Here is a 25,677-nt window from a genome sequence, read left to right as displayed (position 1 = left end):
TGCTTCCAGGGGAAAACGAACCCCTCTCCCCTGCAGGGAACAGCACCAGCCCCAGCGTTCCGCTCTCCCGGTGGGGTGCTGGAGTTTCGCTTACACGAGCAGAGCAGGGCGCTGGGGCCGAGCTGCTTTTGGAGGCCTGGAGTCCGCTTGTGGCCTGGGGTTTGGTCAGAGCCGCGGGACCCAGGCGGCGTGGGGTGTTTGTATCCATATAAACATGAGACGTGTCAAAGAGGAGGAAGACGTCGTAGGGTTCGTGTATTTGTGCTTCGAGTTGGTGTCTCTTGTAAGTGTTCCGCATGTGAAATTCACACCTCAGTTAAGTACGTGGCCCTTTGTGTTTGCCCTTGGACCTAGCTCATAGACTAGATGAAACGTAGCGTTACCTAGAACTGCCCTCGCTGACGGATCCGTGCGCCTGGACCACGAGGACTGTTTGGCTAGTGCAGGCACGGCCCGGGATGCCAACAGCTGGTTGGAGCGCGGCAGGCTCAGAGATAAAGCTGAAGTGGCCTTTGCAGCCTTTTCTCTGCTGGAGGCACATCGATATCCCGGCTGTCCCTGCCTGACGCAGCCCCGAGCTTCCTACGTATGCGGGGAAGAGAGAAACAGGCTACGTGTGCGCACAAATATTTTTCTGACCTGGCTGGGAAGTGGGAATAGCAAGTAGGTGCTTCCTGAGTCTGCCACAGCATTTGGCCCCATTGCTGGAGAATCTTAATCCCTTTACATGTGCTAATTAACCGTGTTTTGCGATGGGTAAGAAGGAAGAAGTCCTCGGAAAGTAAATTGTGAAAAACCCCACAGTCCTAAATAGCAGTTACAGAAGAGTCAGTCCTTATAACGTGGTCAGCAAATGCTTTGAGGAGCTCAGCTTGTGTGTTTTATTTTTAAGCAGCTTTGGAGTTTGTTTGATTTATTTTGGCAAGCATTAAAAAGAAAAACTGCCTGCAGTGTTAGCAGAAATGAAATCCTGTTGCAAGCTATGTTTCCCTGCGATGCAATGGGCTGCCATAAGATAAAAAGCTGACAAGTTTGCACTCAATTATGCCAAAAAACAACAAACCATAGAGCTACATAGCACCTGACAACTTCTGTTCTCAGACACGCTGCATTAACGTTGATTCTCACTGAAAATATTAATTGTGTCTAACCTGCTGTGTTATTGTAAACTTGACTGTTTAGATTTTCTTAAGTGCTGAGGTGGAATCGTTGACAAGGGAGTTGCCTTATATCTCTCAAAACATTCACTGTATAAAGGACAAAAATAAACCTTTTCCTATGTCTGGCAAAAAAAAAAGATGTATTAAACGATCAGCCAAGCTGTATATTTGTGTATAGGTAGACAAGAAACGTGAATGCCTCACCACGTAGTGCCGTAGTGTTCTGTGTACAGGAGACCAGTCGTGTGCTTTTGATTTCTCCTCATCCCCACACAGGTTGTTTACAGGTGTCGCCCCCCCGTCTGTTGTTTCACCCTTTTATTTCAAACAAGCACCAGACAGGAAGCCCTTTGTCCGGCTGCTCTTCGGAGCCTGATTCCGTAGGTGGCCTTCCTGCGCTGATGCTGACCCCTCGTGGCCAACAGTTTGCAGAAGGTGACCAAGCAGATCCAGAGGCGGAGGCTTCTTGGGCATGCGTAGGTGAGCAGCAGCTCTCAGCTTGCCTCTCGCAGGACATGCCCTCCAGCCCTGTTACAGCTTTGTTGCCCTCCTCTGGAGGCCCTCAGCATCATTTTTGTATTCTGAAGCCTAGAACAGCCCGCAATACTCAAGGTGAGGCTGCCCCAACACTAAACACAGGGGACAACACCTCTGTTGTGTGGCTGGCTACGCCGTGCGTAATGCACCCCAAAATGCCACTCACCCCCCGGCTGCCAGGGCACGCTGCTGCCTCGCGTTATCCTGCTGCTGAGTAGTCAGCCCTAGGAAACGCAGCCTCTCGAGCTTCCAGCCTTTACCAGCACGAGGCTCAAGTGCAACGTTCATTATTTTAAGGAAAATTGGGGCTGAAGGGAAACTGCATCTGGTCTGTGGTAGACGGGGCTGTAAATTACCTCCCCAGTTTACCAGAAATTCACCTCAGCTACAAAGACATCAGGTTCAGAGCAGCCCAGAACCATCCTCTGTGCCTCTGTGTTCTCGTCACAGCAGCCAGTGCCAGGGCCGTTAGCGGCTGCCAACTACTGAATCAGGATCGCATCAGCTAGAGGGACTTCATGTTTATCGCTGTAACCGCAGAATCATCCCCCGCTAACCTAAATTGTGTAGGTGCAAACCCAGCATGGAAGGGAAGTTGGGTTATTTATTGCTAGCGAGAGGGAGAAAGCTGCTGGAAGAGATACAGTGCTCCTCAGCCTCGTGTAAACAACCTGCTGCCTCCGACTGCTCCCTGAACTCTGTGTTCCCACATAACGAAGCCCTTGTACTCGTGACAGAGCGCTCGTTAATCACAGTCTCCTTTCTGCTGTTTGTTTCGGGTACCTGTTACGCATCTGGCGTCGTACTTGAAGTAGAGAACACGATGTTGGGATTTGCGTTTATCCAAACTAAGGATCATCGCTGTGCACTTCATGTGATCTCTTTCCCGTGACCAGCAGAAAAGCCCTGTGCTGAAATGGTACACGCGATGCCGCCCGGAACGGCCGTCACGATTCCAAAGGCTGACGTTTTGCTGGTTTCGTTATACTGCTCGATACACATCTTGAATAAAGTCTTAATCTTTTCTTTAAGAAAAATAAGGAAGACAACATCCTCAGTCTGTTCAATGTATCTGGCAGGCCAGAATGATTACTTTGACTGCTGTATTATTTTTATCTCAATTCTGGCTGACTGTATATAGATGTATTCACTAAGTGCTGCATGTCCTTCAGAACTTTTCTGTATGATGAACTGGAAAAAAATACAGCTACTGAACACTCTGCGTAACCCGTGAGTTCATTGCAACGCTACAGCCTCGTGTAGCCGGCCATCTCCTGCTATGCAGGTGGCTCTGGAGCTGATAGACAGCGAGTACCTAATTAATAAGGGGTTAATTATTAGGAAATGTTTTGAAGCAACTGCATTTCACCTTGCTGAAGCTACCCGTTTTAGAGAAAGCCTCTCATGTCATGCTGAAACCAGACAAGCTGCAGCTTACATTGCCAGAAGGCCCCATAATAAATCCCCAGTGGTCTTCCGTACACACACGTGCGCAGAGACGTGCAGTGTGAAAAACAAAACGTTCAGAGCTGACTGCTTGTGGTATAGATCAGGACCCAACGAAGCTATTCCGCTACTCAGAAACCGATACAAAATACACAGTTCCAGTCCCACGACGGAGTTCTGCTATGAAATCTGGCAGAACACAAAATATGTTTTTAATTGGTTACCAAACCCACAGGTAACCATGAAGCACCAGCTTTCCTACGCTAACACAGAGACAGGGCAAGTGTATGTGGTACCGTAACGGGCAGCAACACCAAAACAGAATCCCACTCTTCTTTCTCTCCTTGGCAGCAAGCTACCAACAAGTAGGGACACAGAAATATCCCCAGATTATTGGTGCTCCTTTAAAAACAAAGTATTTTAGTTATCTGCTACCTTTTATTTTAGGCTGTATTCACCCACATACGTTATCTTACACACAACCACATGAAACTAACAGACTTCAGCACGTTTAGGTGACAAGCCTGGCTCTCACCCTCTGCTAAATAAAACACAAATTGGTGCCCAAAGTAGTCTTGAATATTCCTTTATTTTGGGCCTCAATAGCCACAATTCTGATCAAATGATACGCATGCGTTTATTTATAAAAGTGACACATTAGATTTATGATCTAAAATTAAGATACTGGGGCCATACCACGCAAGACACCACCTCTTTCCTGGAAAGATGCAGAAAATAACAATTCCTACACACGCAGATTTGTGCGGTCGTGATACTTCTGGTAGGGATCATCAACATACCAGTTTCTTCTTTTCCAGAAAGAAGTGGTCATTTTATCGAGGAGCTTACATTGTGTTCTAGTGCACAGCACCATCTCTCTCAAACGCTTCTTCTGGGCAGAAGACTTCTTCCACAACTTCTTCTTGTAGCCAGACTGTGAGAAGAAAACACAGAAGAAATTAAGCAGGCTGCTGCCAGCCAATGCACACACACAGCAGTGCTGATGAGCAAAGCTGGACAAATCCCCCCCTTTCAGGAAGTCTCCCTGTGCACCCTTCCATGCTAGTTCCTAATGGAAGGAAAACAGCCCGCTGTCAGTGAACACAAAGCTCGTCTTACTTGGAAAAAAATAAAATAAAATCTTACCTTTCTCCTCACCCAAAGGCCATTATGCAGTCGGAGAAACCTCTCGGTGACAGCTTTCACAGTTTTCCTCTTTCCCTTCCGTAAACTACAATAAGTGACGGTCCTCACTGGCTGCTGAAGTATAGCTGGAAGTAGAGGCGTGACTCTAAAGAGGGGAGGATAGAACAGGAATGAAACAACTCTTTCACGAAGCCAGTCACTGAATTTTTCACGTAACGAGAAATCAGAAGTACTGTGACTCGAGGGTTAACAAAAATTGATCTCACATTACAACACGTCAGTCAACAAGCGTACGTATCAATGCGAACTGAACTCCAAATGAAATGCATTCATCTTGAAGCTACCGTAGAACAGCTTTTCCATCAGCTAAAAGCGTAGTTAAATACTCAAGAGCAAACTTATTCAACTGTTATTCGCATTCAGAACTTTTAGAACATTAATGATCAGCAAAGGAAAGTGATTACAACAAGTCTATTTGTGAGTCAAGTCTACCCCTACACAGCGTATTCTCTTTTACATCCTCCTTCTAGAATTATGCTCAATGCAAGTGGGAGACTTGGGATTAGAATTAACTTGTTAGATCAAAAAGCAGTCAGAAGATTCTCAGCCAAGAAAGAGGCCACCTGCTTCTTCTCTGAGGTGCCAAGGAGGGGATGAGCTTGTGGAAAAAACTGGCTGAAAGCGTGGGGAGCTGGGGGTCAGCCTTTTCTCACAGGTAACCAGTGATAGGACTAGAGGGAATGGCCTCAAGCTGTGCCAGGGGAGGTTCAGGTTGGAAGCTGGGAGACATTTCTTCTCAGAAAAAGCAGTCAGGCATTGGCACAGGTTGTCCAGGGAGGGGGTAGTGTCACCGTCCCTGGGGGTGTTCAAGGAGAGGTTGGACCTGGCGCTTGGGGACATGGGTTGGTGGTGACATTGGTGGTAGGGGATGGTTGGACCAGACGGTCTTGGAGGGCTTTTTCAAGATGAATGATTCTGTGAAGATCTGTTCCTTGCCTGTTCTGTCCTTCCCTTGCTTTGCTAGTGAGCTCTTGCTGAGGGGAAGCAGCATGGAACAGTGACTACCTGCCTCCTTACCCCACCGCACCCCAGAAGCTTTACCCCCATGACAGAATCACTTCAGCACCGCGCAGGCCATGCCCTACCTGCCGAGGACGGAGGGGAAGCCCCCAGCGGGCAGGCTCCCGAGGGACACCAGCCCCTTCCCCAGCGGCGCCGCCTCCCGCAGCCGCCCGAATCCCCTCACGGGCGCACCTCGCCCCGCAACGAGGCCTCGGGCTGCCCGCGGGGCCCAGCTGCCGAGCGGCCGGAGGAGCCCTGCGGAGAAGCAAACCCCTCACAGGCGGCGGCCCCGAGGGGAGGCGCCGCCATTTCGAGGGCGCCGCGCTGCCCCCCCCCACAACATGGCCGCCACCCCCTCCCTCAGCCACCGACCCGCCAGAGCCCCGCGCAGCGCCGCCGCCATATCCCGGCCGCCGCCGTCAGGAGGAGGCGGAGCGGTGCCGGGGGACGGCCCCGGGAGCCCCGCGCTAGGGGCGGCGCTGCCGGGCCCGGGAGGAGCCGCGGCCCCGCTCCGCCTCACGGCGCGCTCTAAAATGGCGGCCGCCCAGCCCCTCGTCACGTCATCACTCCCTCCGATTCTGATTGGCTGAATTGCCCGTCACTCTCTCCCCGCCCTGTGGAGGAGGCTCGACCCCTCCCGCGCACGCGCGCTGCCCGGTTCCTGGCGGTGAGGGGCGGAGGCGGGCGGTGCGGGCGGCGGAGGCGCACACGGGGCGATGCTGCGGGCGTGGCGGCGGGCGGGCGGCGCGGTGGCCGCGCAGGTGAGCGGGGGGGAGCGCGGCGAGGCGGGGGAGTTCTGGGCCGCCCGCCGCAGGGCCGAGGCGCGGCGCGTCCTCTGAACGCCGCTCCGTCGTCCCGCAATGACTCCGCGCGCGCGGGCCGCCATTGGCTGCCGGGCTGCTGAGGGACGGCCGAGGGAGCCAATGAGGCGGCTGGGTGGGCGGGTGCGTTGATGGGACGCACTACAAATCCCGGTGTGCACCGCGCGGCCTCTGCTTAGAGCTGAGTGGAGCAGCGCGCGCGAGGCATGCTGGGCCTTGTAGTCCGCCGCCCCTCTCCTACCCGGCGTAGTGAGGGGCTGACGGGCGCCGCGCTGCATGCTGGGTGTTGTAGTCCTTCGGCCGCGGGGCCTGCGGCTTCCCGAAGGGGGGTCCCTGAGGGGGGCCGGGGCCGCGCTGAGGGGGCGGCGGCCGCCAGCAGCGGGGCCCGGCCGGGGCACGGGGGGGGCTGGCGGCGGAGGCCGGGCCCGTGGGGCGGCGGGGAAGGACGTGACCTTGGGCCGGGGCATCTGGCTGCCGGCTGCCTGAGGGGGTTGTGAGGGGCATGAGGAGTGTAAGGGGGCCTGAGGGGTTCGTGAGAGGGCTGGGGGGGGGCGTCGTGAGAGGCTCTGGGGGGTTGTGAGGGGCCTGAGGGGCATCGTGAGGGGTCTGAGGGGTGCCCACGGTCACTGTCATCAACATACAAGGGGGGTATGTGGTGCCTGTGGGCACAAGGCAAGAAAAGGAGCCAGGGTGAAAAATCCCCCCCATGCGCTTGTTTTCCGGGCCTTTCCCCATCCTCACGCTGTTCTCTCCACGTGGTTGTGGGGTACGAAGCCTTTCTAAAGCAGCCACTCACTTGGGGAAGACAGAAGGGTTTGTAGATGAGGTTGGCGCCTCTACGAAGTCCCCAGCTGGTATTTCAGGGATCTGTGTGACAGTAATACACGTCGATAAAAGCACCAAACCACCTCTCTGTTCTGCTCTATTCCAGTTTCGTTATACTCTTCCTATTCACGCGCTCCGGGGGTGACGTGTGAGCCTTCCCAGCCTCTCCCACCCCAGCAGCCGAGGTGTTTCCTCTGCGGCTTTATGAGGCCGGGGGAGTTCTGCCCAGGTCACCCGGTGCCTGCTGAAGCGAGGGCCGGGGGGAGGTTTGAGCCAGCAGGTAGGAAGGCAGAAAGCAGGCTGTCACGGGCGGTTGTCTCTTACACCCGTGCAGTCTGTAAGAGTACGTCCAGAATGACTGCAGCTGTGGAGAACCCGGCGTAGTGCTGCGTGGTTTGGAAGCGTGCCTTCGGTCTGTAATAGTGTGATGGAAAAACTGCAGGCGCAGAGATGCCAGAGCGTTCCGTGCAGTTTTATCTGTACCCTTGCAATTTGTTTCCTTACTTTAAAAACTGGCCTTTTTTTTTTTTTAGTTCATCCCCGATTGTGTTTCTTGGGGTTTCTGCAGCTAAAACCCGCCCCTTTTGGTTGGCAAAAAAAAAAAAGAAACTGGATGTAAGAACCTTCCTCTGAAGTTTCCGTTTTGCTCTTGTCCAAGCGCACAGATCCCACGCTGTGCCCCGCAGGCTGCCTTCCGGGCGGGCGCAGCGTGGAGAACAGGGACAGCTTTAGCTTGGACTGAACGAGCGCGGAGGGTGGCGTGCCCTCGAGCTGTCTGGGTATTTGAAGTTGTGCCTAAAGTCTGACTCCAAGGCAGGGGTGGTTCCTCTAGTGAAGTTCTGCTGTGCCCTGCCTGCCCCGAGCACCTTGCCAGGGAGATAATCTCCCGTGGGTAACCCCAAACGCTGCTCTCACTGGGTTCTGTGTGCTGCCTGCGCTGAAGGTACCAAGTGCCCTGCAAAGTGGTCTTGTAGTGGCTTAGTAGGGGATAACGAAGGTGAAATAACGAGTGTTAAAGGAGTTAGGTGAAGGAAACAGCACGTGGCAGTGCTGCAGGTGGAGGAATTGCCCGCAGCTGCTCAGCGCCCTGCTGCAGGGCTCTGTGCTGCCTGCCTGGATCCCTACCGAGGGGGTTTTTTATCGGTAATAAACACCTGCTAATTACTCAGTGGGGAGATGAGAAACTCCTCCTAATTATCCAGATTAGGGCAATGCGGTGGATTTAAGCATGATTTTTACAGTGGCAAGCAATGCAGCTTAAAAATTGGCCGCTGTTTTTTTTTTTTTTTGGAGGGAATAGTGGATTTTGGTGAGAGGGAAGAAAACCAGAGTGGGTTTCTGCTTCTAAAATGCTGGCAGTGAAAGGTTTTAGTTCGTTGCTCCCGTGGCCTGCGTTTGGCTTGCTCTCACCTTGCTGCCCTGTGAGGAGGCTCTGGGCGAAGGCTCATTTCCAGGCGAGTGCTGGTCACGGCGCCACAGACCCAGAGTTTGGGAAGGGAGGGAAAATTCAGCCTGGAAACCAACCCAGAAAACATTTGTTTTGTCTCCCTTGCTCTGCTGTGAGAAGATCAGCTGAGGCTTGCGAAGGACTCGGGGGTAAGAAATGCTGGCTTCCTCTCGCTGTCCGCGCCCTCCTGTTACTAATCAGAGAGCTTTGGCTGACTTTCTGGAAAAAAAACAGGAGTCCAGCGTGCCCGCCTTTCCTCTGCGGTGTGGGATAAGGATGGGGCCTGACCCCGAGATGCGTGCTACGTACGTGTTGTGGGTGTAAATAGAGAAGGCTTCTCTTCTCGGGGCCGGGTTTAGTGAAGCATCCCCTGATTCTTGTTCACGGGTTTTCATTTTGAATTCTCTACTTGCCCAAAGTACCGCAGCTGTGGGAAGCCATCCTTTGTGACTAGTGCACGGATCTCCCGTGGGCCCTGGGTTCCTCTCTGAGCAATTCACGTGTGGGAAAAGAAAAACGGAGGGGGCAGTGCTTTTGCTGGTTGTCGGGATTAGAGTATCTGAAGCAGGCTTTCTGGTAGATCTGCTTTTCGAGCTAAAACAGGAGATAAACATCTTGGTCGTGTTATTTGTGGTAAGTAGAATATGGCGATGTGTCACCCCTCGTGCCGTAACTTCATTTCTGTTATGATCCGGTCTCTGTTTTGATCGAGGTGTGTTCGTAGTTCTTCCAGAGAAAGTCTTGGTGTGGGAGCTGAGGAAGAAATTGTGGCTTCAGAGCGAGGAGTAAGTGTTAAAGCAGCTCTGCTTTTCTGCAGTCGCAGCTGAGCTGCGGTGGTTCATGAGCCTGCTGAAGAGAACCCAAACTGATCCAGTTGTGCCCCACGGACCAGAGAAGGGAACACAAATAGGGAAAACAGAAGCAGAAATAAGCTGGGATTTTTTTTTTTGCTTGTTTTTCAAAATGACTAATTACTTCTTCAGATCCCCTTAAGCTGCTCTGGCCAAAATTCTGTTGTTTGGGGGGAAAAAACCCCGAGATCGCTGCCCTTGTGCTGGCCGCTGCCTTCCTTTGGAGCCCGCCTGAGATGTGGCGGTGGAACAGGCTGACCTGAAACGAGTCAAGGTGAGGAGACGCTTCAGGGTGCTCGTTACTTAACTCTCATCTCCTCCTCCCCTTACAGAGTTGCCGGTGTGGGAGAGCATCGCTGCGTCCGTCACGAGTGAGCCGTGGATATGCGACCACGTCGGGAGAGTCGGGGTGCGTAGGTGGCTTTGGGGGGGTGGGCTTGAGCCTGTCGTTCCTTCTGCCGAGGGCGAACCTGCTCCCGAGGTTCATGTGAGAGCAAGCTGGAGGGGGGGGGGGATTTCTTTGGCTGGTAGCTTTTATTCTCCTGGTTCCCTGTGGTCCTTGCTTGATTGACTCGGATCAAGACGAATCTTACCGAGGTGAGTGCTGCTGAGAAGGGAGCTTGGGGGTCGTCACCTCGAACCATGATGCGATTTACATCATTTGCTCTCTTTCCCCCCCAGCAGTGTTTCTGTAGGCAAAATTATTGGTGCCGGTGTCTTGTTTGTGGGTGGAGGAGTAGGGGGAACCGTCCTGTACGCCAGCTATGACACGCAGTTCCGGGAGAACGTAGAGAAAGCCATCCCCTACTCGGATAAGCTCTTTGAGATGGCACTTGGTCCCGCACCTTACAGTGCACCGATGCCAAAGAAACCGGTAAGCGTTTCCCCCACAGCTCGCTTCGTTCTTCCTTCCTCAGAGAGGGCACCTGCTCTTAGCTTTCAAATCCTACTGAGCTTTGTTGTGCATCGTTTAAGAATTACGAGCCCAGCATTTCTGTTGGAGTTTTTTGCTCCTCTTTGGAAAGACACTGGAGGATGCTGCAGATCCTTCCCGTTTCAAACTCTTCTTGTCTTACGAGTTGCCTGTTTAACAGAAGCACTACTTAGTGCTGCATAACGCTGCTTGGCCATTTCCCTTTAGCATCTTGTGATTGTGGTCTGTAAAACCTTATTAACAAGCCTTAAGGCTTGTAAAACCTTAACTTTTATTTACAGTAAAAATCTATTAGGCTCCTCATCAAGCAGCTGGTTTGCTTACAAGTAAATCGAAGGACAGCTGTAGGTGACACTGGAATTTAACCAGTTTCACCGTGGCTGGAGGTTTAGTGTGGTTAGTGAGATCGCAGGATTAGAAAACTTCTGTTCTAAGGTGAATTTCAAAGAGATCTGAGAATTTCTTGGATCAATAAAGCTTTGAACAGTGCATGAGTACAAAATCTTAGTATGAAATCTTAGCGATGGGACCCTGCAGGAAGGAAAACCTGATACTGCCCTCAGCACCGCACTGGAAATGGAATCTGGAAGTTTCTCTGTTAGTGCAGCTGAAAGAAAACGCTCCCTGCTTAAACAAGAATGCTGAAAGGCTCCTCTGGCCGTGGCTTTTCGGAGCTATCAGAAGCTTTTTGACCTTCGGGAAACCCCAAATATTTTAAGAAAGCTGTCCTTTCTTAAACATCAGTTAACCAAAACTCTCTCTCTTCTGTGTTCAGCTGCAGGCACTTGTGATAAGCTCTTGCTGCCTCCCAAGCACTGAGTAGCTCTGGTACAAAACAGACTGGTCAGGCTAAAATCATCATCTGCCTAGCTATGGCTCCAGTCAAATGTTATTATTACCCTGTGGCTTTACATGATGGATATTAAAGAATTAATATCTGAATCCTTGCGATAATTTACACTTGTGCTCGTCTGTCCTGAAAGCCAGCAGCTGAGCCCTTTCAAAGAGCAGTCAGTGCGGTGGTGCAAATCTGATCCGTCCTGTCACACCCACACCATGCCTGCAGCATCTTTGGCCACGACTCTGTGTTCTGTAAAGATTCCTTCTGAATTAAATATTAACGCAAGCCATTACACGGCCTTGCTACTGTTTTCATGCTGTAGTTTGAAGTTTAGATTTATGATAGAGCTGTCTAGACGTGGAAACGTTCTTCTGTGTTTTAATGGGATCGGTGACACACGGGCTCTTTGAAAACTGATGATGTTTCTTATTTTTGCTTTTCAAGATACAGCAAGGTCCCCTGAAGATCTCCTCTGTAGCAGAAGTCATGAAAGAATCGAAGCAGCCCGTTACCAAATCCCCGATAAGCAAACCAGAAGCTGCTCCTCCTGCAGAGGAAAAAGAAGGTAACCTTACAGAATGTCGTGCAGAGGGAAACAAAAGAGCTCGTGTTCTCTTGTTTTGTGCACCCCATAGTAGATGAAAATAGTCTTTGGGAATGGTTGAAGATGAGCATGTTAGAATTTCTTCAAATTAATACTGTTTTCTTCTCAGCCATAAGAATATTTGCCTAAAAAGGCTTAAACTATTTTTGCTTAGTTTTTGTGAAGTTTCTTTACACTAGAATATTTGGAATGTAATACAAATGATGACTATCCTGCATAGTTCTGGATGTGAGACTCAGCAGGAAGAACACTCTGGGTGCTGGGCTTGGAGAGGATTTCTCTCTTTTTCTTAAGCAAATGCAAGGAACTTCACTCAGGATAACTGCTGGGCTGCTTTTAAAGCAGGATCAAATGGAATTGGCTTAGAGGGAAGCAGTTGGCATCTTTGTTCCTTCATCTGCCACGTCGAGTGAAGTTTTATCCGCATGTGTCTGTGTGGATCAAGTAATGTGAATGCCCAACTAATGTTTTAACAGAGGAAAAAAAGTCTTTATGTCCCTGTTCTGGCCTTGAGCACGTGCGTACTAACTGTTGTAGTTCTGTAACTGTACTTAACAGCAGGCACAGCTGCAGCACAGATCATCTCTGCAACAGGCGTAGCCGTGTCGGTGCCAGCTCCGGGGATGCAGCCTGAAGAAGGTGATAAAGATCATACAAACGCAGTAAAGAAAGCCCAAATCCCACAGCCTTAAGTGCATAAATTCTGTGTTGGTATTCACCATTTTTAAAGGCACTGTTCTTTGTGCCTTGTGCAGACGAAAGAACTTGCATCATGTTAACAGGTTTTTAGCTTACAGAGATACTGCGATGGATAGCTGGGGCGGGTACAGGGAGGGCTGTAGGAGGAAAGCCTGCCTTTATGCTGGGCTGGGACATGCACGGTCCAGTTTGCCTCTGCTGCTTGTGGCTTTCTGATTGTAGTTCAGAAAAGCTTGTCCGTGCAGGGCTAAGTGAAGCAACTTCATTTACTGTTTAACTGACCAGGAAACGCTAGTTTCTCTGTGATGGGCTATTTCACGTGTTAATATGAATTTCTTTCCCTATTAACAAGCCCATTTCATAAGCTTATGCTAGCAAGAAGTGAATGAATCCCTCAGTTAGCATCAACATTATTAAAAGGTAACCTAATTTTTTGGATGCAGCATGAGTCTGAGATCTGGGTTCCCTCCTCAGTTTATAGGTAGACTTAGAGAGAATTAGCTCCATGTTAATTCCCTGTTTCAGAGAGTAACAACATTTTAAGCAGCCTTAGGCTAAGGAGTAGAATATAATCTTGACTCACTGTGGCCCTCTCCTCTTCTTTACACTGGCTGAACTCTCCAAGCGTGCCAAAGGGGAGATGAAAAAATATGGAGAGAGATTTACTGAAAACTTAAACTTGGCTCCATTTGGTTTTTAATTCTTGCTTTGCCTTTGCATTTTGTGTGTGTTTGTAACTAGAAAAAAAAAAAATCTAAAATCTATAGATGCATGCGGGGTATCCACGCTACTGTCTTTAATTTTAAGAAGCTTTTTGACAGTCCTTTTGTCCTGGTTTCAATTACAAGTATAATAAGAAAGCTTGAGGGAGTTTTGGCATAGCTTGATGCAGGAGTCAGATTTATAAAATGATACTAGCTATGCAAATCGATTTTGAAAAGAAAGTTACTTCCCTACGAGTAATCCAGATAGTAATTTGGGCTCCCCACTGAAACAGTTTTACTCTCTGCTTTTGTAGATAAAGAACATGAAGTTTCCCATGCTATAAAGGAACGGTCACCAGAAGAAGTTGCGGCCCGCCTTGCCCAGCAAGACAAGGAGGAACAAGAGAAGATATCGGGTAAGTCCTTCCCATCCGTTTTCCTGCGCATGTTGTATGTGACAGAAGGATCGTTGGACTCCGTTGGACCTGTGTTGTGCTGGCAGAATGAATGCTGGTGAAACACATTCCACCCACTCACAAATAACTGATGGTCAGAGAATGAGGAAAGCAAAATGGGGTGGAACAAACCTGAGCTTTCTGGTCTGAGACTCAGCTTGGAGAGCTCGGGCAGGCTGCTTAGGGCCTGCTCACCTGGAGTTTTGAAACTCTCCAGGGGTAGAGCGAGATTGTCCCACCTCTCTGAACATCTTTGCCAGTACTTACGGTGGAGAGCTTGTTACATATAATTCATTTCTGTTGTTTCCACTTTGATTATTACCTCTCGCCCTTTCTCTGGGCACCTCTGGGAAGTCTGGTTCATTTTTTTTCCTGTAATCCCTCCAGTGTCCCCTTAGACTTCTCTTCTTCAGGCTAGAATAAGACCTCTCCAGTCCCCTAACCATCGGAGCGGTTCTCCGCTCTTGTCTCCCAACTTGTCTGCATCTTGCTTACGCTGAGGATCTCAGGAAGGGCTGCAGTATTCCACACGTGGATTGTAAAAGCCAGCTAGAGGGAAATCGTTCCTTCGTTTGATCCGTGGCATGGCCTGCTGTTTGAGGCAGTGCGGTCAGGTGTCATTGCTGGGATGCACGGGTCCTTGTCTACAGAGCTGCTACCTAGGCTTGTTCCGTAGTGACGCAGGAGCACTGCGTCAAGGCACCACGAAGAGTTCCTTGTAGGTTCTGGATTGGGAACTATAACAACTCCCTGCGTGGGTTTGAAGTAACGCTTCTCTTAATCTAGGTGTGCCAGGAGTTAGCTGTATTGTGAAGAGGTTGTTTGGCTTTGCTTGCGTCCCCAGAACTCACGTCCTCATTGTGCATCTTGCTCAAATAAATTAGCTTTGCATCCCCCCCCCCAATGTGGTTTGTTAGATGTCTGCGTGGTTTATTGGGTTCTAGTGCCTTTGGGCTGTTTGGCCTCGGTTTTGTTGCACAGTTGTTTAAATTGGGAGGTTTGGTCCTTTCCTCATTTGCCTCAGAGGAAGCTGGAGAAATGTGTTTTGGCAGGTGGTGGTTGGCTCTCTGGTAAGGCCTGGCAATCCGTGGCCAGCCACCTTCTGAAACCAAACCCGGCCCAGGCTGCAGGTTGCTTGCGGTGCCGGGAGGTTTCTGCACTGCAGCATTGACCAGGACGATGGGAAGACCAGGCTCTGGGAGAAGTGGGCGGGTGTTGCAGGACTAGTTCTGACTTGGGGAAACGCAAAGATGGGTGGGCACAGTGGCTCTGCAGACCTCTGAAGTGAAGGAAGGAGTTTTGGGGGAGTTGGTAAGCTAGGGACACCGACTACAAGGATGCTGAGCACTGTATCCAATCCGACCCATCCAAAACCCTGCATCTGTGCATGGTGTTGGCACATTTGTCAGCCCCACTCATTTTCTCTGAGTGCTTTGGACCTCCCCCAGAGCCTGGGCTTGGCCTGTTGGTGCACGGGTGATGAGATCTCTAAATCACAGTAGACTTGTTGTGGTTTGTTGCTGCTCGTTTCTGTTCAGAGCTGTGGTGTTCTGAGCCCCAGCAACATTTAACAGAAAGGAGAGGTTAGGCATTACTTGTCTGCTTCATACAAGGATTCCTTTGCAAGTGAGGAAGTTGGAGTCTTACCCAGAAAAAGTCCAGAGGAGAATTTAGCGGGAAGGTGGATTTACTTAGAGATAAATGTCTGGCTCCAGTAAGACAGACTTTGCTTGCTCTGATTAACCATGTTGATTTGGTTCCTGCTTGAATAATTAGTGGGTCATCTGGGCTTGTGTCCTGACCGGAGTGGACAGTTGTCTCCATCACCTTCTGGGCTGGGAGGAGTAACTTTGTGGCTGGAATACATCTTTCTCGGGGAAGTCAGGAATATTTACTCGTTTCCTCATGATGACCACTGTAGAAAGGTGGAAAACGTCTTCTGGACTAAATGCGCCCCTCTGCAAACGCATGACAGAGGTCTTCCACTGAGGAGTCCTACTGCTCCAAGTGCAGTCTGAATCTTCTGCATTAGGAATATGTTCTGATGATATTTCTTCTTCCGTAGGCTGCAGTGTAGTTTCCAAACTGGCCAACTCTTTTGGGTCACAGAAAATAACATAAAGAGATGTTTGAGGAAATGTAGAGGATGTAACGTGTCACTTTACTAATTAAGAGTTTAATTCAGCTAATTCTTTTTTTTTTTATTTTTCAGCCCTTGCAGCAACATTAGAAGGAGCCCTGAGCTCTACAGCTCGTGTAACTTTCCAGGCGATTACGGCACAGGAATCTGCTGTGCAAGCAGTGAATGCCCACTTACAAATACTGAAGGAGGCAATGGACAATTCTGAGGTAAGCTGGACAAACAGGGGGCTTTGTATATTCTGGTCAGCAAAAGTTGCCATCTCACAACTGAAGCTGGAAGCTTTTCATGCACTGTCTTAATGCTTATCACAGTTTTAACCACTCGTTCCACTTCTGAAATGCATAATTTAATAATAAAATGCCTCTGCTTTTGGCTTTTTTTTCCCTCCAAGTCCCTTTTGCGAGTAGAACAGTTCAAGTTATGCTGCTAGTCTTCACAGGTAATGCAGAGGGTGTAAGTGAGTGGTTAATCAAATGAACCGGGGCATACAGACAACTGAACTTAATTCTGCGTTTAGTAAAACAAATCCGTAAGTTTGTCTTTTAACCTGATACTTACAAATCCTGTAATACTTTAAAATTGCTTTTAAGCATAATACATCCAGAGATTTGCCCCAGAATGTTGAGGCACCATGCAGTGATCCTCACACACGCCCTTCTGTTTGTACAAATGTCTGTTGCTGAGGTGGAACAAAATGTTACGGATCAAAGAAAACAAAACGTTGAAAGGAAGGAATTCTTAAAGCTTCCAGCTACGTTGTTGGTAAAACAAAAGCATGTTGGTCAGCCTGAGTGAAACAAGTGTAGAAAACTGAATCTTTACAGGTTTTGATTTCTTGGGTAACTTCATCGTAGCGATTGCGATGACCCTAATGAAAAATCTGTGCTTCTTAGGCTGCTGGGGAGAAAAAATCAGCTCAGTGGCGCACTCTGGAGGAAGCGCTGAAAGATCGGAGGAGAGCAGTGGATGAAGCTGCTGATGCCCTTCTGAAAGCCAAGTACGTTGCCTGGTTGTAAGACTTACGGAATGGTAAGGTAACGCTCCCCATGAGGGCTGGCGGGCATTAGATGAGTTGTGGGACAGTTTGTAAGGCTAGATTTTTCTTAGATGTGTGTTTAGTGAAAACGGAGCCTGCTCACACCGTCAGGTTCTGAACAAATCGCAGTGGTGTGCGTTAAGTCTGGTGTGCAGGCTCGTTACCTGATGATTGTAACAGCAAAGCTGAACTGATGGACAAAAATGTCTCCAAGTTGTTTCTGTAATGAGTGTAGAAATAAATTTAGAAGCTCTTTAATGCTTCTGAGGCTATGGGGGCAATGGGGGGAAGAGGGGAACGTCCCTGAAGTCGCACAGTTGTTAAGTTACAAACTCCTCCTACCCTCGAAGTTGTTGTGATGACTAGGAATGGGTAGGAGGGGTAACTGAGGCTTGCAAAGAGTAAAACCAAGCTAGCCAGAACCCCAGATGTGCTCCAAGGTTATTGCTAACCAAAACTGCAGGTGCTCAGAGGTTATTGCTGTCTTTCATTCTTGGTCTCTCTACTGGATGAGACTTTCAACTAGTTATTTATTTTAAAAAGCTTGTTCCTTGCTCCAGAGAGTTTATTAGAAATCTCTGTTGGTTTGAATGAGAAAACGAATTTGAAAAAGAATGCTTGTTCTATGACTTCCTAGAGGAAAATGGTTCTCAATTACAACAAACATTAATTAATTAAAAAGAGAGCTCTATAAACTTTCTCCATCCTCATTTTTCTCTACCAGTCACCATGTCTAAAACACTTCTGCAAGAATAGGCCATCTGTGTTGAAAATGTTACTTTGATACTCTCTTGCGTGCTGGAAATGTCTGCCTTCTCATACTAACTTAGCTCTACTAATTAACTGTCAGTGAGCTTTCATTCATCTTCCCTCTCCAGCTCTGTCTTGAGTCCCACGTAGTAATTGTACCATACGTAATTCTCATTTGACGTGGAATGGAGCTGCTGACATCTCTGGGCTTCAGGCTGCAGAAAAAAAGTCTTGAATCTCAGCATTTTTGCTGTAGAGCTGGTAGATGGGAAACATGAGTTATCAGGGGGTTCTTCCTATAAACACAGACGGTGTCAGGTAAACTTTTCTCTGGGGTTATGTCGTCAGGCCTGTACGTGTTATAATTAGCAGCTGCTTCTCTTTTCAGAGAAGAGTTAGAGAAGACAAAAGGTGTAATTGAGAACGCCAAGAAGTCTCAGATCGCAGGAGCCAAATCTCACATCACTGCTGCAGAAGAAAATCTTCACCATATGATCGTTGACTTGGACAACGTAGTGAAAAAGGTAATGCTTCCACACGCTGCTTTTCATCGCCATTAGAATAACAACTGCTTGGCAGCTTGTGCACAATTCCCTTTCCAAAGTCCTCTGGAGTCCCCTGGCTTTTTTTGGCTCTGGTTGGTCCTTGAGCTGATTATACTACCCGTGAATGGTCCTGATGAGAACTTGGTGAGAAAAACCTGGTCTCTGTCCTGAAAGTCTCCAGACAGCTTAATTGGTGCCTGTGCTTCCTTTGGGCAACTCGTGGTTCTTCTTGTCTGATGTTGAGTGGAATTTGAAAGATTCAGAGACAAAACATTAAACTTGTGGCTTGATGTGGTGTGCCTTCCACAGTGTATTCATGTTCCGCTGGTGGTGGCTTTTCCTTGACAGGGCACGGGAGACTTAGGAGTCGCTGAGTGCTGCTTTTTAACCTTGAAAGGAAACTTTGGAAGCTCGGATATAAGACACGCCTCTGTAATCACGGGCTTGGGGAGGAGTAGGAACGATGTGTGCTAATGGCGTTGTGGGGAAATTACTTTACAGCTCAGAAGACAGGAAGAAAAGTAAAGGTGAAATTTGGCTCCCTTTGCAGGCCAGTTCTTCAGGGAGACAAATGCCAATTCCATTATTCAGGTGTAATTTCAGTGGAGAATTTACCTTAATAGTGGGAGCATCAGGAATTAGTGAGAGGAGGGCAGCTCTCTAAGGACTAACTTGCCAGGCCTGTACGATTGCTGCAGGCAACAAGCATTCAGTAACGGAGGAAAAGAGCCGGACATCTTCAAAGATAAATTCAGTATTTAAGATGCTGCTTTGATCCTGTCTAGGCTACAGGCTGACTATGTAGTTAGTGTGCGTGTGAGAGGAAATAGATTTGTGTAGCTCAAGCAAATAATGATTGTTTGCAAGAGGTTTGATAGCACAGGCTGGTTTTTCTTTTCCCCAGGTGTGTTTGTTTTAGTTGGGCTGGGGGATCTCTGCCACTAACTCAGGGCCTGGTCTTAAATTACGTATGTCTCTGTTTTCGGAATTTGCCTTGAAAAATAAACTAACCCATTTTCTGTTTGTTACAGGTTCAGGCAGCACAGTCCGAGGCCAAGATAGTAGCTCAGTATCACGAGCTTGTGGCTACAGCTCGAGAGGAGTTTCAGCGAGAACTCGACAGCATCACTCCGGACGTACAGCCCGGCTGGAAGGGGCTGAGTAAGTCTGGCTCTGCGGCGGTACTCCTGGCTGGTTGCTCTGACCTTGTAGCGCTTCTGTAGTCCTGCCTGCTGGACTGAGCGTTCAGCGGCCTTTTCCCCTCGTTTGGTTCAAGTGAAAAGGGGTTCACAGTTAGGCAGGTGTTAGTGCATCGGTGCCTTATGGCTCCTGCATGACACGGAGTGCTGATGTGGGGTGGTTTGTTCAAAGCTAGGCTGGGTGTGTTCTTGTTTTGTTTCATTTTTGTAATCCATGCGCTGTATTTTCTCAGTTACACTATTGTGAGAAGGGAGGCAGTACCTACACACAGTGAAGTCAGCATGGCCTTCAGTGCTCTGCGTGATTTGATTAACAGCCCCGGTCACTCCAGATTTGGATCAAATGTGTTCCTCTCTGATCAAGTATTTCTCTGGTTGATTCTGATGTTATAGGTATTCCCACAGACTGTTACAGCAGAGGAGTGAAGAGCTCCCTGAATTTTTCTAGGTCATCACTGAAATGATAAACTGAAAGAGAGATTGACTGCTCCTTACATACCCGACATACCCCAGGATGTTACTTCTAAATTAAATTGCCATGGGCACTGATCTCAAAGCTACTACTCCTACAGCTCTTTGCCTGAGATCAGACATCTCACACACTCATTTTTGAGGTGCTTGGGTTTTTTCAACTTGAGCTCTTTTCTCTCTCTCTTTTTTTACTATAAGGAAAGCAGAAATGTGATTCAGAAGTGTAGTTAGAATCTCTCTCTTCCGAGAGAGATAAATGTATTACTTGGAGTTGTTGGAAGGTTTATGTACCACGGAGTTTTAACAGAAAATGTACTAAACGATCTTGTGTTTCTAGTCGCAATGTTTCGAAGGACCGCGTCTGAGTTTCAGTACGTTTCCCTCTAGTTACAATATGGATTGTTGGTAAAAAGAAAGAAAAAGTCAGGAAAGGTCCTTTTGTTTTGTTTGTTTGTTTTTTAAAGTTGGGAAAACAATTTTAGATTAATGAGCTGTTTGCAGTTTGCTGTGCTGACTTACATGTGCACTCTTTTGGGGTATTAGTGCTAAAGAAAACTTCATTTGGCACCCTGGAAATGGAGCTGCCATTCCTAATGCAGGCAGAAGGGTGACATCCTGGCTTTGGGATCACTGCACGTGGGTGGGAGGAGAGGGAATCTCCTGGTAGCTTCCGAGCATTCAGTGTCATACTGATGGGACCCACTGAAGTATTGGGGACTGACTTTTTAGCGTCTCTCATCGCTGCTTGGGAACTGGGTTCTTCCCAGCTGCTTCTAAGAACCTGGAAAGATCAGACTAAAACTTTCAGTGTCCTGTTGCACTTCTCTACTCCCAGCTTGCATTCCTTCTTTTGACTAAACGTAAAGGTTAACCTGGGGGTTTCCAAAGGTGGGTGTAGAGACTGGGATGTTTCGGGCTACATCTTGCTTGTAATGTGGAGAGATTTCTAGCGTCAGCATGCCGTTCTTACGTTCCTGAAGACTTGGACTCAAGACTAAGGAGCTCTAGACAAGAAGCTGTTTTCAATTTGTCTTTTGCACGACTGACTTGCAGTAGTGAATGTGCATTAACTTTTCCAACCTCTCCTCTTTCTGTTGCAGAGATAACTGATTTAGGTGAGTTCCTCTAACTTTTTATGGTCTTGTGAACGTCATCTCTTTTCCCTTTGTCCTTTTTTTATGTGTGGTGCACCACTGTAAATTACCTGCAGTATCAACAAAGAGGTGAAATGTTGCATTCCTAAAGTATTTCTGACTGAGGCGTGCTTTGGGATCCTTCCCACCAGTTTTGCATGTGCTGCTTAAACCACAACTCTTTGTCTAACAGCGCTCGCTTGCCAGGGGAGTGGGATTGTTGGTTTCTGAAAACCAAGCTTGCTTTTTCATCGCAAATTTAAGCTGTTCAGTAGCTGCTGCTGAGATTCCAATGAGAAATCGAAACTTAGACCAATTCTAATGAAGCTACGTGACAGGGCTTTTCCTCAAGTAGGCCCAGCTTCACTGCTCCTGGCTTGGGTGAGGTGCTGGATGCACCAGCTCCTGCCGATACTAAAATGCCCAGGTACTTCGTATGCTTGAAAAGCCACGTAGGGGACGTAGGGGCACTCTGAGCTGGGTCACCAAAAAAGGATTGGTTTAATTTGAATTTAATCGTTATTAACTCTTTGATTCTGAAGATTATTTTTTTTTCCTTTGGAAAGAAACCTGATTTAAAGCTCAAGTGCAGTAAAGCCCAGCTCTGCTTTACGATAGCAGTAATTTCAGTGGCTGAGCTCCGTGGTGGTGCTGGCCTTCCGAGAAAAGTATCAAACTTTGCAGATCCACACCTAGCTATGAGCATTGCTGCTCTTTGAGTAACCAAACCCAAAAGATACAAACTTGGATAATAAATCTGATTGTGAACAGTAGGCCTGGAGGACTGGTGAAGAGAGAATGTTGTTTTTGCTCTCACCGTGCCTTCAGATGTTCACAGGATCCCATTTCTGTGAGCTTGTACCCAGCTAGCCGTATCAGACAGCACTGGGGCTTTACGTATCGGGCTGCTCTGTGTGCTGTTGGTGGAAAACACACGGTGGTGTAAAGACCAAGGAGGGGACAGAGTTGTCAGCAGTCTCCTCTAATTGTGTGACACAGATACAGGAGCGTAAATCATGGGTGTGAATAATTTCAAAGAAACTAAGGTCATTTCTCTCCTGCATGTAGGTTTGGTTCAGAAAGGAACATTGGCTGGCATTAGTACCAGCCAAGGGCTTGAGGTGCTCAGGAACTTCTCATAGAACATGCTCCCATTTTACACAAAGCATGTGTGGAGCCTGAGGTGGGAAAGCACTGCTGGTGGCCGTTTCTCACAGCCCTGCCTAATGCCCCATGTTTTCTTCAGCTGGGCAGCTATCGACGGACGACCTGAATTCTCTCATCGCACACGCGCACCGGCGCATTGACCAGCTGAACAAGGAGCTGGCCGAGCAGCGGGTGAGGGAACAGCAGCACATCGAGCTGGCCCTGGAGAAGCAGAAACTTGAAGACAAAAAGGCACTCGAGGCAGCCGTGGCCAAAGCACTGGAGCATCACAAAAGTGAGATTGAGATTGAACAGGAGAAGAAGGTAAGGTGGCACAAGGCATGTTTCAGTCTCCAGTGCAAAAAGAATGTAGAAGAGCTAGAGAAAGCACACAGAGATTTTGAGCAGGAAAACTCCTTCAAATCTAGAAGGGTGGTGTTGTACAGCAAATTAAGGAGTTACTTCTGTTTTTCACATTACTAAGAATTTCACCTACAGCCTGTTACTTCAAAGCATTGCAGTGACTGCTATTCGTTTAGAGCTGTCATCTTGGCGTTTAGTGGAGGGATGGAAATGGCACAATCCTTAAAATAAATGACAAAATGCTTTGGGTGCTTCTAATTAAACCTGCACCATGCATCTTGCTCTCTCTCCAGTGGATGTTTTATACATCAGGGAAAATGAAAGAGTATTACAACTTCATGCTGTAATGCTGTTAAAGAGCCTAACATAGGGAAAAGGGAAGGCATGGTTTATTTGGAAGCTGATTTATGAGTGCCAGAGTGCGTAGTGTGTTGTGTTACTGTATTTTTTTGTATAACAGTTTGATACCAGTGTGTACGCCAGTTATTGGCACTGTTCTACTCGAGGTGACTCGTGGTAGGTGACAGTCAGTGCGTGATGGGCAGTTGAAAGGGGTGGTGTAACGCCAGCTGCTCGCTTGTGTGCAGGTTGAAGAAGTCCGAGAGGTGATGGAGAGCGAGATGAGGACCCAGCTCCGGCGGCAGGCTGCTGCCCACACCGACCATCTGAGAGACGTTCTTAAGATCCAGGAACAGGAGCTGAAGTTGGAGTTTGAGCAGGTAAGGGGGACAGACCTCAAGGAAGGGGGTGGATTTGGTTCAGTGCTGCTGTTGAAGCCTTGCAAAGCATGAACGTTGCAGGGTGAGAGTTGTGAAGTCTTCCAGAAAACTAAAAAGGGGACTAGGGAGGGGAGCCTGCCCCTCTTGTAGAGATGAACAAGCACTTGAACACAGGTCTTGTTCTGAAGTTGTCTTAAAAGCTTCTACTTGAGGTGAGAAACTTGTGACAATTAAAAATGCAGAAACTGTTAATTTTGCCCTAATAAGGCTTCTTAGTGGTGTAATGTACTTAGCATACGTATGGTCTCTAGCAAGGAAAAAAAATTCTGGAAACATTTCTTAAAAAGAGGCTAAATACAGTTCAGCAGTTGTTACTGGCCTGATGAGAAATGTTTCTATTTCAGAACTTATCAGAGAAGCTCAGCGAACAAGAAATGCAATTCAGACGCCTTACTCAGGAACAGCTTGACAACTTCACCTTGGACATCAACACTGCCTACGCCAGACTGAAAGGAATTGAGCAAGCAGTCGAGAGTGAGCACTGACACTGAAATCCCATCTCGTTTAGGACTAGAGTCAAACTCCCCCAGGCCTGTTACCAAACCTGGTGCCTAAATGCAGGATTAGATGCAGCTTGTGGGCCGTGGGTTGTGACAGCCAAGTACCGAATGCCTCCCAGCTGCACAAGCCCAGAGCTGGTTCTGCCAAAAACTGTTGTGGGGCTCTGTGTGCAGGGGCTACCTGACACTGGAGTGTGGAACAGGCTTGTGAGCACAAAGGGCAAGGGGAGGGCTGTTGTTGAGGGTTTAGAGGGATGGCTTTTGGTGCAAACACTTCCCTGTTACTCTTCCTGTATGGGTGAGTCCCCTTCTTATTTTGCAGGCCACGCAGTAGCAGAAGAGGAGGCCAGGAAGGCCCACCAGCTGTGGCTTTCTGTGGAAGCACTCAAGTACTGCATGAGAACAGCCTCCGGGGACAGTCCCACAGAGCCCCTGGAGAGCGCGGTGAAGGCCATCAAGGCCAGCTGTTCCGACAACGCCTTCACAGAAGCCTTAACAGCAGCTCTGCCCCAGGAGTCCCTGACGCGGGGAGTGTACAGCGAAGAGGCCCTCCGAGCACGCTTCTACACCGTGCAGAAACTGGCCAAAAGGGTGGCTATGATCGATGAAACAAGAAACAGCTTGTACCAGTACTTCCTCTCTTACCTGCAGTCGCTTCTCATGTTTCACCCTCAGCAGCTGAAGCCACCTGCCGAGCTCAGCCCCGACGACCTGGATACGTTTAAGTTACTGTCATACGCTTCCTACTGCATCGAACACGGAGACCTGGAGCTGGCAGCCAAGTTTGTCAACCAGCTGAAGGGAGAGTCCAGGAGAGTGGCGCACGACTGGCTGACCGAAGCTCGAATGACCCTAGAAACGAAACAGATTGTGGATATCCTGACAGCGTACGCCAGCGCTGTGGGGTTAGGGACAACTCAGGTGCAGTGAGCTAGGATTGGCACTTTGGAGGCAGTTGGGCACTTGTTGGTGCTGCAGGGAAATCCACTGATCTCCTGAGGGGTGCAAACCAAGCAGCTGGCGGGGGCTGGAAGCGTGAAATCCAAGCACGGGTACTGCCCTGTTTCCTTGCACTGTATTTAACTTTACCACCTGTTGTACTTGTATTGGGTTATCATGACAAACAACTTCAGGAAGCTTCTCTACAATTTGTGTAACAATTTTGTTTCCCTGTCTTACCAAGCAGGCTCGTGATCCAACCAAAATAATGTTTGTAACCTCCCAATGATTTGCCACATTGTCAGCTGAATAAAACCAGACTTCAACCACCTCCCTCCTGCTGTTCAGTTTCCTATTTGGTATCAAACACAGCTGAGCCACACAATGACAGCCTCTTTCCATGACCTAAGGAAGGCAAAGTTTAACCTCTGCACTAGTCCTGTTCTCAAGGAGTAAGAATTCACTGATGAGATCAAGTCAGATTGGTACAGCTGTAAATAAAACAAAAACCATTTACAAGTACAGGTTTAAGCAGACAAAAATTGTGTCAGAGCATGCATTATGGTGGATATCTACCCTGTGTTTCATATTAGAGCTGTTCTGCAGCTTTAGGACAGGTACACCTACCAAGAAGCCAGACTTCAGTTCAACCATGAGAAGCCATAGAAAGAACAAGCTCCTTCCTTCTCTCTCTCTCACCATCTCCTCAGTTCTTCCCCTCACTGAAGACAGGGATGAAATTTGCTTAGTACCCAGGCTACTTCCTGCTCCACCTTTGAGGTGTTGGAATGCTGAAGCACAGCATGAGCTACCCTGTGAAGCACCTCTGCAAGTCCTTTGTCTTCACTCTTCTATCCCTTTAATGGCATTAAGTTCACGTTCCTGGCACAAGGCCTGTTCACCTCCTGAAGCAGCAAACACTGCCTTCGCCCAGCTTTACTGCCCAGCTCACTGGAACATGAGCAGCGCCTTACTTTTAGCCCTTAAGCTGTAGCTGTACCTGCAGCAGCTGTTGTGTCCCAAGCTCGTTATCCCTCGAGTGCCTCCCCCAGCAGTGAGCTCTGACTTGCCCTGCAGCATTGGGTGCACCAAGGTCGCAGGCAGGCAGCTGTTAACTCCTCCACCCCAAGGACAGGGTTTA

General features: G+C 48.6%; 3 protein-coding genes across 6 annotated transcripts in view; 1 reads left to right on the top strand and 2 right to left on the bottom strand.

Annotated features, from left to right (window-relative positions):
- Positions 1–3,565: 3,565 nt before the first annotated feature.
- MRPL35 (mitochondrial ribosomal protein L35) lies at positions 3,566–5,888 on the bottom strand. The gene is made up of 4 exons (XM_035326016.1): positions 5,724–5,888; positions 5,435–5,606; positions 4,290–4,434; positions 3,566–4,077 (listed from the first exon to the last, which is right to left on the bottom strand). The coding sequence occupies exons 1-4, from the start codon at positions 5,752–5,754 to the stop codon at positions 3,889–3,891; spliced, it is 537 nt and encodes a 178-aa protein (XP_035181907.1). The 5' UTR covers positions 5,755–5,888; the 3' UTR covers positions 3,566–3,888.
- A 142-nt stretch (positions 5,889–6,030) lies between these two features.
- On the top strand, positions 6,031–24,869 carry IMMT (inner membrane mitochondrial protein). Of its 4 annotated transcripts, XM_035326004.1 has the most exons (15): positions 6,031–6,112; positions 9,628–9,704; positions 9,980–10,169; positions 11,515–11,635; positions 12,233–12,313; positions 13,392–13,493; positions 15,745–15,881; positions 16,569–16,672; positions 17,850–17,985; positions 19,038–19,167; positions 20,777–20,791; positions 22,056–22,279; positions 22,906–23,037; positions 23,442–23,571; positions 23,920–24,869. In XM_035326004.1, exons 1-15 carry the CDS (start codon positions 6,068–6,070, stop codon positions 24,525–24,527), a joined length of 2,232 nt encoding a protein of 743 aa, XP_035181895.1. In that variant the 5' UTR covers positions 6,031–6,067; the 3' UTR covers positions 24,528–24,869. The 4 variants fall into 4 exon arrangements, with proteins under 4 accessions (XP_035181895.1, XP_035181898.1, XP_035181896.1 ...); XM_035326007.1 differs by lacking the exon at positions 12,233–12,313; XM_035326005.1 differs by lacking the exon at positions 20,777–20,791.
- Positions 8,398–25,677, bottom strand: part of PTCD3 (pentatricopeptide repeat domain 3) — a 36,415-nt gene continuing 19,135 nt past the window's right edge. The window contains exons 25-26 of the mRNA XM_035326009.1: positions 20,479–20,488; positions 8,398–8,407 (exon numbers count right to left, since the gene is read on the bottom strand). The gene's annotated coding sequence lies outside the window, so the exon portion shown is untranslated. The remainder of the gene's footprint in view (positions 8,408–20,478; positions 20,489–25,677) is intronic.

Source organism: Oxyura jamaicensis, chromosome 4 (assembly GCF_011077185.1).
Source record: "Oxyura jamaicensis isolate SHBP4307 breed ruddy duck chromosome 4, BPBGC_Ojam_1.0, whole genome shotgun sequence".
Classification (NCBI taxonomy): Eukaryota; Metazoa; Chordata; class Aves; order Anseriformes; family Anatidae; genus Oxyura; species Oxyura jamaicensis.
The sequence above is the reverse complement of the archived record's forward strand: the minus strand, read 5'-3'. Positions and strand labels throughout refer to the sequence as shown.